The sequence below is a fragment of the Caretta caretta genome, chromosome 5 (assembly GCF_965140235.1).
Source record: "Caretta caretta isolate rCarCar2 chromosome 5, rCarCar1.hap1, whole genome shotgun sequence".
Taxonomy (NCBI): domain Eukaryota; kingdom Metazoa; phylum Chordata; order Testudines; family Cheloniidae; genus Caretta; species Caretta caretta.
In genome coordinates, this window is record NC_134210.1 from 123,739,127 (window position 1) to 123,754,599 (window position 15,473).

A 15,473-nucleotide genomic window follows, 5' to 3' on the forward strand; every position below is an offset into this window, starting at 1 on the left:
CTCTAGCTGAGTGGAGACTTGAACTCCGATCGCCTGAGCCCCATGCTAGCACCCTGACCACTGGCCCATCCTGCCTCTCTTGCTGCTAGCCCCTCTTTTCTCCTACTAAGCCTAAGCAGCTATTTTGGTATAAAATTTAATGATTCCATGCGGAAGCTGTCTTTCTCTGCAAAATGTGGAGAAGGGCACATCTTAGTCCTGCAGACTCCAGCCAATGGGCAGAAAGTCAATTCATGGGTAGTGAGATTTTCTTTTTGTTTTAACATTGGAGCCCGGAACCAACTCCCCAGCACTCAGATCCACGGAATGGATCTCCCCTCTCCTGTTTTTCTCTGCCGGCCTGTGTGGAGCACCCATTGCTAGCAGCAGAAGTTCTGTCCATGCAGGGAGAGCAGGATATCGGCTCCTAAACTGCCCGTGAGCAGCTGAAAGGAGGCTCATGTTCTTCTGCTGACACCTTAGAAAACATGAGGCTTGTTTGGAAATAAATGCTGCTTTACACAAACGCTGTGTTGACTTGTGGAGCTTCTGCACCCTGAGGCAAGCAGCTTACCAAGATTTAAAAGAAAACAATTCCAAATTTCTATCTATGAATAATAATAGCTGAATGTAGTGACACCAACTCGGATAACTTTCTATGTGTTAACAACTTTGATGCTTCAGGGCACTATGGTGATCACCAGGCAGGGTCACAAAGAATCCCCTTCCCAACTCTAAAGAAAAATATAATAATGCACAATTAGCTATGTAAGAGTTTTTAGTTAAAACCCTTTATGAATAATCCAGTACTGGCGGTTGGCAGAGGCAGGGTCCTAGATTAACTGGACTATTGGTCTATTCTATGATGGGAAGCCCTTGGTTTATGCATTTGTTATGTACTGTGATATGCTCAGAGGAGATGTGTGTCTCCATTTCTGTTGTAATCATTTAAGATATCACTGGGCAATGAGGAACAGATTGATCTCTCAGTGGAGAGCTTTACAGAACAGGGCTCTGTGGCAGATATTGCAACCTGATGCAATGTCTTTGGGGACTATGTTGTATTCAGTATATGAACTATTTATATATCACCATGAGACAGGAATTGTATGCACCACAGGGGAAAGTTTACCACAGCCCCTCAACCAAAAACTGTGTGTGTGTGTGTGTGTTAAAGTGAATCACTTAGGTTGTAAAGACTTCCAGAGAAGTACCGTCCCCTGGGGAGGCTTGTATATACTAGTTCAAACTGGGTTTTCCAACAGACAAAAGAAAAGGCTTTTGGTATAAAAACGCTGGGTTTAAACTGAATCAGGGCATTTTTTGTGATCCAATGACATCCAGGACCTTCTGTCCAAGGGGTTGGGAGCCCAATCTTTTTAGAACGGTTGGAAAGACTTTGGCCTACCCCGTAAGACTACCCCGTAAACCCCGTAAGACGACTCCTGGTATCTTTTGTGTGTGTTTAAATCTGTTTTTTTGTTTGTTTGTTTTTTCCTGTAATGCTTTTGCCTTAAGAATAAACATGCTTGCTTAGAAAGAGCTGTGGTACCTTGTTACTGCTGGCAATACACTGTTCATAGACTTCAGAGAGAAAACAAGGCACAGTGCTGGCCTTTTAGGCAGGTATGCTTCCTGGGGGTATCACAGTAGAAGACGGGGCTGTACAGCTTTTATACCCCAGTCAGGTGAGGGAGAGACAACAGCTGGGAGTCTGAAACCTAAAGTGGGTGCCCTCAAAGGAGCATGGAGGGGCAATCCAGGTTCAGTTAACCCAGAAGTTGAGACACCCTTTAATCAAAGCTTGAATTCCCTGACACTTCTACTCTACTCCCTTATTGCTCCGATGGGTTAGACTAAAATGGTTTCAGCATCTCATGTCTTTTCTCCCAAGTGCTCCTGTCTGCATTCGAAACACAGGTCTCAGCAAAGGGATTGTCATTCTGACCACGTCTTGCCTGTGCATTTAGCAAGGCTGAAATTTTCAAACCCTGGGAATGCTATGCCATATAGAGTTAGGGTGACCAGAGAGCAAGTGTGAAAAATTGGGACGGGATCATAGGAGCCTATGTAAGAAAAAGCCCCAAATATTGGGACTGTCCCTATAAAATCGGGACTTCTGGTTACCCTATATAGAGTCCTGATCTACCTTTGAACCCTAGCCATGTCTCAGGCAGCTGCGTCCATCACTGCAGAGGTGCGTGGAATAATTTTTTGGGGAAAAAGTGCCCTGAGATGAAATCTTCAATCTTTACTGGGGAAAACACTCCTCTCCCACCTCAAGGACAACGGTCCAAGTAATCCAAGTGGGGGAGGAAGCAGTTTAATTAGACTCAGCTGCCACCATTCTTCTCCCCTTACGGTCCCCTTGTTCCAAACTCACTCTTAAAGGGATATTGGCAGTTTAGTGCTAATGTATATGTCTGCGACACAGCCTAATCTTATGAGTTACGGGTGGGATTTTTCAGATGTGCTCAGCATTGGCCTAACTGCTCTCATTCAGTTGGAGTGTTACCGTTGGCTTCAGCAGTCACAGGATCTGGGTCTTAATGATTTTGGGTAAACTGTGGCTTTGCCATAAGCCCTGAGTAAAGTGCAGTTGCACTGTCCCCGAGCAGTCCAGGAACCAGACTTCGGGCTAGAGCACCTATATGGCTCAGGTTCCTAAGTCCCACATTCAGAATTGACTTAGAAGTCTAATTCACACTGACTTTTTCATTGAGCAGTAGGTGCCTAAGTCTTTTTTGGAAATGGGACTTAGGCTCCTAAGTTACTTAGGCACTTCTGAAAATTTTGCCCTGTGACGGTACAAGTCGCAGTCTGGTCCCTGGTTCTCACCTTGCTCCGGTGGGGCAGTAACCTGTGCCAGCTCTATACCTCCTGCAGAATACTTCCTTCTGAATGCTGACACACGGGCTGGCATCTTGGAGGGGTGGGAAAAAGCCAAGGCTCCACCCACTCCCCTCCCATCCCTGTGGCTGGGTAAGGAGGAGATTCACAGAAGCTGTTCCTTTCCTGCGCTTTCCCTTGCAATGTGAGTAGCTCTCATGGGAGTAAGAACTTGTGTGAGATTCTAGTCAGGATCACATGCTGGCTCTTAGCAATTTAAATAGCATTCAGGATGCAATTATTTCAAAAGCATTTCAGTTCACCTTTGTTTTTTCCCTATTAATGTTTTTAAAAATGTCTAAATGTTTCTCTAATAGAACTGGTTGGAAAACGAGGGCCTTTTCCATAGAAAATTGTGCAAGTTTTTTGTTTTGTTTTGTTTTTGGTGGAAAGACTAACCCAAAAGCTTTATTTTGGAAATGCCATCATGGTCTCTCCTCTGAGGAGTTGTTTGGGGCCTCATGTTCCCATTCTCCTCTAGAGATGGGGTCCCTGGCCAGACTACATGTACCACAATGCACCATAGTGTTACCTGAGCCACTGCCGAGCATCATGGGAGATAGGATCTGTCAGGATGACCTGGCCCATAGAGGAGAACAGGCACTTGAAGCAGATGAAGTACAACTCCCAGGAGCATTTCTGAATAAAGTTTTTTCAGGTTTTGGCTGAAATTTCAGGGTGTGCATGCATGTATAGGTATGTGGTGTTGTTTTCCACAAATGTGAAGTTTACAGCAGAAAGCAGACTCTCTTTTTTTTCCCCAAACAGATTTTGTTTAATTGAAAAATACAGTTTTCTGTCAAAACAGCCCTGATGGAATCTTTCAGCCAGCGCCAGCCTACGTTGCTGTAAACCCAAAGATTTTCAGCAGCATGCTAGTGTATAAGAACTAGAAAGACAAACTGACTGCTACTGGAGCTGATGGATGTGCAAACACTAACCTACATAGTTTCAGTGGTGAAAGGAAACAAGGCCCTGATCCTACACCCACTGACAGCTTCACTGTGCACCTTCAATCCAAATATTCCTAGTCACTAGCCCAGGTGGAACAAAATTCTCCTCATGTCACCGTGATGGCTTCTATCCTTCCTTTTCCAGTTGTCTCTTTTGCAAAATAAGAAAACTGTGTGGGTTGCTTAAAAGGTAAGACCATGTGACACTGAGCATGGTCATGCAGTGACTTGTGATAAATCACTTCAGTCGCTTCGCTTGCCTCCTTTCCCCTGTCCCTCATTTGTTTTTATTTATGTAAGGCCTGATTTTCAGAGACGCTGGTTACCTGTGTCTCCCACTTCCTACAGTTGGAGTTATGGCTGCTAAGCAGTTCCAGAAATCACACCCTTTGAGAAGCCAGTTCTCCAGGACAGGGACTTGGTCTTCTATGGTGGGATTTTTCAAAAGCACTCAGAGTTAGCCTCACTCTGCTCACTCTGAAGTCAATGGTCAAACTCTCACTGATTTACCCCCATTGACTTGAGTGGAGACAGCTGAGCTGCCACTGAGTGCTTTTCAGAATCCCTCCTTGCATGTTTAAAGCATTCTGCCTGCACATGGAGCCCTGTGACGTTCTGGGCAGATGAAGGTGAAGATCTTCCCATATAGAGATCATTGCAGATGGAGCAGGGCCAGTGGGCCTGATTCTCTATGGCCGTGCACCCTGAGCAAAGTGCATGTAAGCACTGCTACTCTGAAATAACGATGGCTGACTAAACAGCAGAAAATCAGGCCTAATATAAAGGTTAAATATAATATCAGCCCCTAGCTTGATTGACTGTAGGCACATTAACTTGAATTCAACCCACCAAAGCAGCATCTTAATCAAGGACCTCTCCACCCCCACCGCCTCCCAAAATATCGGTCATTAAAGAAGGCCTTTGAAAAAGCCTACTTAGATTAAGATCTATAATTACGGCTTACTTTGCAAAAAGATTGAAAGCTAGCCAGGTATGAGATAATTAGAATCCATCCTCTTCTGGATGTGGTGTGCACTGGGAATAATCTATCGGTTCTTGGGCCTCCATGGCCTATACTAAATAAGACATTAAAAACATTGTCTACATCACACAGGCTGTTGTTGTCCCAAAGGGTGTGTTGTCAAGCATTATTTAAAAGTTAATAGAAATCCTGTTTAGATAAAGATTATTTGATGGCACTATCACTTAGGCTGATGTACTATCTATTTAGCTGCTGAATGGCTTAAACTTCTTCTCCACATCTTCAGAATCCAAGAGGCAAATCAGTTCAGAGAGATGCATTTATAATAAATTCCCTTGAAATGACAGGTCTGATTCTCTCTTTCGCTAAGGTCCCTTGACTTGTCACTTACTCTCTCTCTCTCTATATATATATATATACACACACACCCCAACAAGGGACACGAACTGCTGACCACTCTAGAATGTTTTTTAATTAATGCACAGAAAGGGCTAAAAAGTGGAAACTTTGTTTTAGTGCTATGTGAAGGAAACAGGACTGGTGTGCTCTGGATGCTCGCAGCTCTGCTAGTGCGAGGCTACCCTTTAGATGGTCATGGAAAGAACGAGAGATTCATTCTTATGAAAGACCCAGAACCCTTCTAGGAACTAGGAGTACGTTTCCTGCTGCTCTTGCAGCATCCGCTTTGCGGGACAGAGCCTTTATGAAGAACATATTGCTCTTTTATTCCCAAGCCTCTTTTCTGGCTTTATAAAAGTGCATTGCAAATTGTACAGGGGGCCTGAGGTGGGGTGGCCTAGGGCTCTGCAGTCCTGTTTGTCCTCTGATACTCTTCCAGCTCAGATTTTCTCTTCATGGCTAGCTGCAGCTCCTGCTTGATTGCTTGAATCTGCTCCTCTAATTCAGTGAGCTCTCGGATCACTGAGGTCCTAGCAATATTCAGGGGATCTGCTTTCCCATTCGTTGTCAAGGGTGCTGGAGCCTCTCCCCTCAGTTGGGGTAGCGGTATGTTTTGGTGCTGTCTGAGGGCCACTTCGTTTTGCCCTTCCTCGCTGCATATGTATTTTCTCCGGTGACAGTTGCCTGGGTTGGCAGCGTTCCACACCACATGCTGGCTGTTACCCACATTGGACCTGCACAAAGAATGGCTCGTTAAAATGAAACCATAACAGTTGCAGAGAGGGCTTTTCCCTGAGTCCTGCCCAACACTCCCCGCCTGTGCAATAGCCACCATTAAACAGCTGAGCTGCATTTCAAACTCCAAAAAGCTCAGCCTACCTGCTTGAATTTTGATTAACCTTCTGGCCGGCACAAATCATTTTGGCCGAAGAGGAAAAATCAGAACATGCAGTAATTTATATAGCACTCTGCATCTTCAAAGAGCTTAAAAACAATGACTGATTCATCCTCCCCTGGCCGCAGTGAAGTAGGTAAATACCATCATGTCCCATTTACAGACACAATTTTACAGATGATGAACTGGTTCATTTGCCTAAGGCCATAGTGAATGTCAGAGCAATGACTAGATCTCAAGAAGTCCTGGTGCTTAGGCCCCTTCTCAGATTACTAAACCCTGTACCATGCCTCTTTGGTCAACTTGATTCCTAAGCTGCTAAGTAGACTGATAAGGAACTTCCATTATGTGGCTCCCACTGGCAGAGAAATTTGCAGTGACACTGCATCCTAAATGCACACAAATGGTGTCAAAAATGATCAGACAAAGCCAATCTGCCAGACTCTCTAACTGCCTGGAAACCTCTGTGGCTAAGCTACTAGAGAACTTCAGTGATTCAGTCTTGAATGTTTCCAAGCTACTAAAGATGCCTGCTTGTGAGAGAGACACTGACTTATTTAGCAAATGAAATTTACCTGAGCACCCAAATGACTTGCTATAACAGGAGAAGTGGACGGGTGAATTATTCTTCTTAGGGACAGACCCAAACTGAAACCCAAGGTCCCCCAAATCCCCAAACACTGGGAGTTTCTTGATCCAAATCCAGTTCTGGATCTGACTTTTACAGCTGGCTCCTAATTCTGATAATGGACTGAACCAAACCCTTGCATCTGAACGCTCCTGGCCGTTGAGACATTAGAAATCTGGAGCCAGATTGCAATTTGGTGATTTGGGCTTATCTTCAATCTCAATAAAACCAGAGCCAGTGAAAATCAGGAACATGAAAAAGCGGAGTATGTCACACTGATTTCATATGGGATCAAAGCTGAGGAGGGCTGACGGGATTGTCTAGCTAGCCTGCTATTAAAAGGAAAACTGGCTATGGATCTGATACTTCATCTTGAGTGAAAAGTTAAAAGCATTTCCTAAGTTTGTTTCTTTCAGTTCATTAAAACATGCTCATCCTAATGCTCCTAGGTGTATATACAAACATTTTACCAACTGCAATGTGACAGAGTCTGCAAGCAAAAACCTTCGCAAATCCCCTTAAACTTAAACCCTTCTGCCACCGTCAGCCATCCCTCCCTCTGCCAGAAAAAGCCAAGAAGAACAGAGTGAGCTGCATGTGGTGTGACAGGAAGGTGACCAATCTCAGTCTGTGAGGAATAAATGGAAGATGGGCCTATTGTGGCGGACATCTCACTGATGCCATTCCGCCTCCAGGGCATTCACCATCCAATCAGGAACTGTTCTCTGGGAGCTTCACTTTCCCTCCACTGGCGCAGTATTGGATGGGGAAAGAAGTGGCCCCAACCCATTTCAGGCTTTAAACCACAGCATGACTCCATCACTTCAGATTACACCCAGAAATCAATGGGCAGCTGGTTCGCGCAGGCTATGGAGCGCTCCTCCTCAGGAACACCCCAGAGGAAGCAGGTAGCCTTGTCCTGCATTCTGCGTGTGTTTAGGAAGAGCACTCATGAGTGACTGCCTCTGTCTTTCCCGCCTCTTACAACCCAACACAAGAAGAGCCTTCCCAGGGCTTGACTACTGCTGCTTGTGGCGGTGGGGAGTGTGAAGGGGGGATGGAGGCAGTCGCTTGTCATGGGCTCACCCATTCAGAGTTGGAGGTAAGCGGGTATTGTGCTCGAGGCCAGGGTAAATGGAACCCCTTACAGTTCAGAGAGTGAGAATGTGCAGGCCTGCGGGCAGTGTGTTAAAAGAGCCTTTCTGATAGTGATGACTGAAGAAGATATCAGGGGACCCGTCTCGAGGGAAATAACGCAACACGAGTTAATTCCATCTCTTTTCCTTTTCTGACCATTTGAAAGAGGACAGCCACCTGGAGGAATAAGAGAGTGTTCTTGTCTAATTAATTGGGGAGCACAGCACTGTCCCTTCCAATATTAGGACTCATTACAGCTGCGTTCCAGGTTATTGAGAGCCTTGAATTTAATTCACCAGGGTCTCGTCCACAGTGCAGTTAAAGGCATGATAAGCACAAGTGTTTTTGAACAGGCTTGTTGCTAGCAGGGTTCTAATTAGAGATGGCGAAAGTGCCTTTATATAAAAAAGCAACTTTTGTGACTCCCCTCCACCCCCCCACCTTAATCATTCTGTATGGGAGTCAGGGCCTTGGCAGTGTGAGAAGCACGGTGTTTATTTTGCACCAGTCGGCTTCTGAAAGCAGATTTTGCCTCAGAATGTTGTGCTTTTGAATGTATGAAGCTGCCATGGAGTCAAACTGGGTTTGTTATGGGGAGAAGACAGAGGAAGGGTGTGGCCAGTAGAGAGAGATACTGGCTGGCTCTTCCAGGGGAGTCGGGCAACCTTGCCTGGGGTGGATCAGGTAGCCCTGCAGCTAATCCTGATCAGATGGCTGGAGTCAATTATCAGACCCCCCCCGAGAAGGAGTTGGGTGATTTTCATAAAGGACTGGAAGAGTTCTGCTGGGAAGGAAAGTACAGCAGGAGAGAAGGCAGCTCCTGTAGTAGACCCTGGAGAGAGTCAAACCCCAGGTAGAAAGTCTGGAGGTACACTGGGAATACGGATCCAGCCTGTGGAGTCCCAGAATGGGGGAAGGACTCCAGGGAGGAAGCCCTGAAGCCCAGCTGCTTGGGCAGGAGCTGGGCCTCCAAGGAGAAAGTCTGGAGGGTCATTGCTGTACGAGAGGCAAGGGGAGCCCAGGAGGAGCAAAGGACCTTTTTGTTCTGTGTTTCCTTGGGGATTATTGTCAGTTTCTTACCAGTGGCCTGCCCGCCTGGGGGTGCGGGGGAGGCCAGATGTGGGGCGTTGTAGAGGCTGACCCTCCGTCATCTGTCAATCAACGAATTATTTTTTCCTGGTGTCATTTCAGTGGCACCAAACTTTAACAAAACCCATGCGTAAGTGCTTGGCTCATGGCCACAGAGCGGATCTTTCCCCGGACACGACTCATGGGAGATTTTCACTGTAAGTGGCAAGGGTGCTGTCTTGGCCGCTCCCTGCAGCTGGACTCCTCTGTACGGAAGCAGTGCTGCCATCTAGAGGTCATTTCTTAGCAGTACCACTTCAAAAAGATGGTATTGTTATAACCAGTGTCACTAGGTGGTGCTGTTGCACTAAGGATATGTCTATACCACAAATGAAGGTGTGAATGTAACAGGTAGCCATATCCTTGCTAGTTTTAACCTAGCTAGGGTGGGTTTAAAAAATAAAAACAGTAGTGAAGAAATCGTGGCATGGGATAGTCCTATCAGTATGAGCCCACTGGGGACTTTAGGCTGCTGCCCATGGCAGGGTCTGTGTGCTAAATCTTCACTACTCTTGTTACCTGTGCTAGCTAGATTAAACCCAGCACACGTATGCCTGCCCACACTACAATCACACCTTCATTTGTGGTGTAGATGTACCCTAGTCTTTCAAATTCTTTTTCTTAGTGTGTGAGCAAGTGTTTAGTCTTAGGAAGACGTGCTGTCATATTGTCTTTGGTATTGCAAGGTTCTGTGTAGACACAGCTTCTGGAGACATGCAGCTGTGCAAACAGGAGGGGAGTTTGCTCTCTGAGTTGGTCTCTAATTAGAGTCAATGCCCAAGGTAGAGTTGCTCTATGTGACCTGGGCTGAGCTGAGATTCCTGGGAGAAGGGATTGCCCTGCATGCTATTTGACCATGTTAGGGCTGGTGTATATCTGTGACTAGAACAAGTTACATTTAAGGTATACCTAGATTCACAACTGGTAATGAGCATGGGGGCTGGTACTGGGTTTTGATTTATGATTGCAGTGTGGCTAAAGAATATTAGGGAATCTATGTATCTCTGTATTAAACTAATATCCATTTTCTGCTTCTCTTTGGGGATCTAAAGAACTGCAGCCTGCAACAATATTATTAGCTAATAGTCAAAGTACCATTTTTCTCTCTTGATTTATCTTTATCTCTGGGAGATGTTTAAGTTCATGGTCATATATCCAGTTCCAACAGATCTAGTTCCAAAATAAGCCTTTTTTTAAAAAGGCACACACAACTTACCTCTTTTCTACTCGTTTTGTCTTGGGTTGGTGTTTGTCCTCAGTGAATGAACTGTTTAACGCGCGATGCAGTCTCTAGAAGAAGTGAAACAGGAGTAATTAAACACAAGAAAAAAGAGCGCCCACCTCTGAGGGTAGGCAGACAACTATCTTTGTGTGGGATCCACCTGAATGTAGCTTCTTATTTTGCACATTCAGGGATACAGACACGATGCCCAGCTCATATTCATTGTCTGAAAGGTCTCCTATTTCTGGAGCAAGAGTGGTTGATTTCCTAATGTACACTTCGTTAAAGACCTTGTATCAGAAAGTAATGTATCCATTAGATAAGAGACCCCAAGGCAGAAAGATAAATATATTTTCCCCACTTTATTACAAGCACAGTGCCAAAGGAGGTGAACCCACATTTTTATAGATGCATAGAAAGCTTGGGAACCAATGTACTGATAAACAAGATATTACTTAGAATTCATGCTAGTTTGTAGCATATTAAAGTTCAAACTGTCCCAAAGCTCAAGGGGTTTTGGTTCAGGCTTTTTACACAAACAAGTTGTGTGTCTTTAAGAAAACAAACGCACTGAAGAACAACAACCCTCCCCCCTCTTTTTTCATATTCTAGTTTTTATAGATAAACGGTTGTCTTTGCTTAATTTGGACCTTCCAACAATGACTCAGTCCTCAGACAATCAAATGAGGTCTTCCTCAAAATGCTTTCACCTGACTAGTGATGTATAAGATACAGAGATCCACAGCCATTCTCCTTTATAACTTGCTCTGTGCTACTGACAAAATACAACTTGTTGCTGGAGTCGGTCGCTCGCTGGACTTCTAGCAGTTCACTCTAGGCAAGATCTTCAGTTGGTGTAAGGTGACTTAGCTCAGTTAAGGTCAATGATACTGCATGGTGATACACCAGCTGAGGACCTGATAGAATTGAGAGAGGCAATCTCTATGTTCCAGCAAACGCTGCCTTCGCTCAATTGTATACAGAAATACAGCCCAGGAGTTTCCATGATGTGTCCGATGATCACCTCTAGAATGTGGTAGGGCTAGAGATGGGGGGGGATGATACCACAGGACTGACACTGCTCAACTTGGGAAAGGCAGTCTCACAATGCAGCTAGCACAGAAAGCCAACTGCGCAGTGTTTGGGTTATAAAACAGCAGCGATTGAGAAGCAAAAAGAAGTGTGTGTTGGGGCGGGGAATGGGGTTCATTTTACACTATATACTTCATAATTGCAAATACTTCAAGTCCCCTCTGATGCTTCTCTTTTCAATGTTAAATAATCTTCATCTCAAACTCTCATATGTAGTCCCTAGCATCCTCCTAACTCTAACCATCATTGACCTTCTCTGGACCTTTTCTGTAACTTCCTGACAGTGGCAGGACCAAATTAAACACGAACACCAGATAACATTGTAGCATTATTCAATATCTACTGGTAGTGTTATTGTATAATTTCCTACATTGTTTTCTTTCCCATTTTTAGTCCAACATGCTAGCCTAGATTCTTATATATACTAGGTCTCTTTACACTACTAAGGGGCCTTAATGTAAATGAAAATAAGGCCCCTCATTTTCAGTGCTGCTGTATATTGAGCAGCGTATGTGGAAGTCTGGACTTCTCTTGCTAATGTGCATCGCCATCATCACACCTCTGAGCCACCTAGCCCGCTTGGAGGCTACTTTGAAAATTTCACCTGCAGTGCCATGAGTAAATGTTCCCATCCCAGTGTCTACTTCCTCCCCCTCATCATTAAAGAGTGATTGACTGGTCTGGGAAATGACACTGATATATCTTTAATTGGTTACCCTTGATAATAACAGAAGGGGCGCTAGAGATAGTGTACCTGCTCCGACCAAAGTCATTGGTAAAATTTGCAACATCAACTGCAACAGGTTCTGTTAGAACAGCAAAGCTACTAATAATAGAGACAATGCCCATTGAAACCAATGGTAGTCTTTCCATTGACTTCAGTGGCTTTGGATCAGGCTTTTACTGAACAGCTCTGGAAACATTTGATGGAATTACCAGCGAACTTCTCGAATACGTACCTGGCTGGTATGGAGCCAGTATTTCAGCTTGGATTTCTTTTTGATTCGTGGTAGGACCAGTCTGTGTACTACATGTTCTCCAAAGGTGGTGAGAATGGACAAGACAAATCCAATGCATAACATCACAAAGAGTCCGGAGAAGTGCTTAATGCCCATTTGCAGTGTCTGTGCAAAATAAAATGCCCTCTTGGTGTATTTTAATATACATAGTATACATTGCATTTTCAAATGAGGAAATATCATCTCAGTGAGCATGCATTAGCCAAATCATAACAGGTGCATAATGGACTGATTTGTCATTCACAATCAGGCCCTTTTATACCACCCTGGCTGCCTTAAGGTTCTTTGCACTGTCAGAGTGGTGAACAGGGACCTTGCTGTAAATATGAATCTCTGCCACTGCTTGGCAAAACATCATCAAAGGATTGAGGACCAAGGCTTTAGTCAGCAGAGAGTCAAGAGTGATTGTTAGTGGGATTTTTTTTAAGGCAATGGTAATGATTTCCTGTTCCTGGCTAAGTGCAAAAGAGGGAAGTAATCAAGGAGAAACTTGCATGTCACATTCATGGCAGCCTCAGCTCCTTTAATTAACTAAGCTGCGTATCGATCCTCATTTCATAGTCGTGAAAGTTGACTGCAGTTAAGGAAAAGGGGAAAGATTTTCTCCCCCACCCTGTAGTTTACAGGAATTGGGTAGAATCCCTTTCAATAGTTTGTGAGCCCTCTACTGGTGCTTACTGTGTTCTAAGTTTTAGAAACCAAGCAGTGTGTGTGTGTGTGTGTGTGTGTGGGGAGGGGGCTAGGCCTTGCATGTTGGGTATATTCAGTATTACATAGTCTTTGTGTATTACGGAACATTGGGTCTGTTGTTCTTTAATCATTGCCCCCCAACCAGCTGAGGAACATTGCCAAGAATAAAAATCAGTGCCCAGCCATTAAAAACAGATTCCCTGTGGCTATAAACAGAAGAGCAGACTATACAGGTTAGCTAACTCTGGATTTCTAATAAAGAGGTAGGACTGTGTGTCTTTAATTCACACTCTTTTGGGGATATTATATAACCCCAGCATGTTAGGCCCTGTCTATGCTGGGGTGTTTTGCATTGCTATAAGTACATCCAAGTGCAAATTTCCCTTGTCTGGACAAGTCCCTAGATTAATATTTGGATACCTTCTTGGGGTTTCTTTTAGGGTTACAATGACATTTCCAAAACAGTAGTGGATTAGTGCCAAATCCACTGACACTTAGTGCTGGAGGGTCTCCCCGTGCATTTTGTTTCAGGAGATTTGTAGTGAAGTCTTTCCGTTTTCAGTGTTTTGAAGCACTGTGATACAAGGTCAGCAGTGGATCGGACTTTAACAACAGCTCCAGCCCATCTCAGTTAACCTCTTCTCTTTTCCCCATCTTTGATGCCAGCTAAGAGACCGTCACTCCGGCTCAAGGGAAACGGAACATGCCCCTTTTTGGTGGCCTTATGTGAAGTGGTGTAGGTGTCCATGGCCATATATGAAGTGGTGCGGCATCCCGTAGGCAGCAGAGATCCTTCAGTGGCCTGAACTGCTGCCTTTGTGGTTGCTTTAGGCTGCCGAGCAACCATGTCACACCTGAAAATCTGGGCCAGGGCTTACAAAATAGAATAATAAAACTCTGGCAAACAAAGACCAAAGCCTGTGAATAAATCATATCCTAATATCAACCACCGCTAGACAACGGAAGGGTTGAGAATGTTCATCCTTGATCTTGTTCCATTTGACATCCTTGAGACTGAGGTGCAGAAAAAATATACAGGACCAGATCGACAGCTGGCATAAATCAATGTAGCTCCATTGTCTTCAATAGAGAGTGATTGGCACTACTGAGGGTCTGGCCCAATATTTTGTCAGCCCTACTGAACTCATTCGCAGCTTAGCTGGATATAGGCTAAAGAAATCTCAGCAAGGATGTCTCTGATGCATTGTTATTTGTTGTTTATGGTTCTTTAAATTGCCCCAAACAAGACATCTTTCTCTATTAGTCCATGAAATGCCAAAGTAAGCATGAAAAATACTTCATCTGGCGATAAAAGGAAGATAAACACAATGAAGCAGCCACCCATCACAGGCCTCACTTCAGAGATACATTTCAGGAATAAGTTAAACAGGACAAGTAGGAGGGGGAGAAAATAATTACCACACCGTGTCTTGGAGAGTATGAAATGATTCAACACAATAAGAGGTGTATGAACCATTATAAATTGTGAATTTTTTTAGCTGTTTATACTGCACAACACATAAATCAAGAGAACAGAGATACAGTGCATCTTATTATACGTTGCTGTCTTGTTTTACATCACCACACTTCAGAACACATAGCAGAAGGGCAAGCTTTGCTACTCACTGTGTAGAATGCATACATGTTCAGCTGTATTTTCAGACAGAACAGACAGAATTGAATAAACTGGTTTTTCTATATCACAGCTGTCTTCTGAGCAGGATTGAAATGTAAAACGGTGTGTCACAGGTCCTATACTGCCAGCAGAAATTCCCTTGTTTTTATTTGTATCATGTTTGTATTGCAGTAGCACCTAAAAGCCACAGATCTAGACCAGGACTCAGTGTGCTAGGTACTGTACATCCACAGAACAAAAAGACAATCTCTGCCTCAAAGAGTTTACAACCCAAGTTCAAGGGGTTGTAGCTGTGTTTTGGGAGCAAGAGGTTCTGAAATCTATCCATGCTGTGGCTATGAAGTTCTGAGCAACCATAGTGGGCACTCAAGCAACAACTCTGGCCAAAAGATGGCCATGGAGTTATGATGCTATTCATTACTCTCTCCAAACTGTTTGCTGCTAACTAATGGGAAAAACAGCAGCTAGAAAGGCATAGAAATGCAAGAATTAGGAACGTCTATATCCACCTATTTATACATTCTGGGAGAGAGATACTTACTAATTCCTCCCCTGCAATTCCTTGCAAAATGATAACTTTTCTAGTTTTGTGTGTGCACATGTGAATTTTCCTTTAAAAGGTGATGGTTTGTGTTAAATGGTTCTGTGCAATAAATACCACAAGTCACACGTAAGCAGAGAAAAATATCAAGGTAGAAAGAAGAGCTGAGAATCAGCAGCAGTCTAGTTATTTCTTTCAGCTTTGCCTGGAAAATCAACAAGTTCTTTTACCTTCCTGCTAAAGGAAATCATGTTTGTTTGGTGGCATGTCTGGCGGCACAATG

General features: G+C 44.2%; 1 protein-coding gene across 4 annotated transcripts in view; it reads right to left on the reverse strand.

The window, feature by feature from the left end:
- Positions 1-3,618: 3,618 nt before the first annotated feature.
- GRIN3A (glutamate ionotropic receptor NMDA type subunit 3A) overlaps positions 3,619-15,473 on the reverse strand; it is a 93,950-nt gene continuing 82,095 nt past the window's right edge. For 3 of the 4 annotated variants that reach the window (XM_048851162.2, XM_048851157.2, XM_048851161.2), the window contains 3 exons: positions 12,264-12,428; positions 10,207-10,280; positions 3,619-5,936 (listed from right to left, as the gene is read on the reverse strand). In XM_048851162.2, the coding sequence (XP_048707119.2) occupies positions 5,600-5,936; positions 10,207-10,280; positions 12,264-12,428 (576 nt within the window). In that variant the 3' untranslated portion in view covers positions 3,619-5,599. The remainder of the gene's footprint in view (positions 5,937-10,206; positions 10,281-12,263; positions 12,429-15,473) is intronic. The other variant, XM_048851158.2, reaches the window with a different exon arrangement.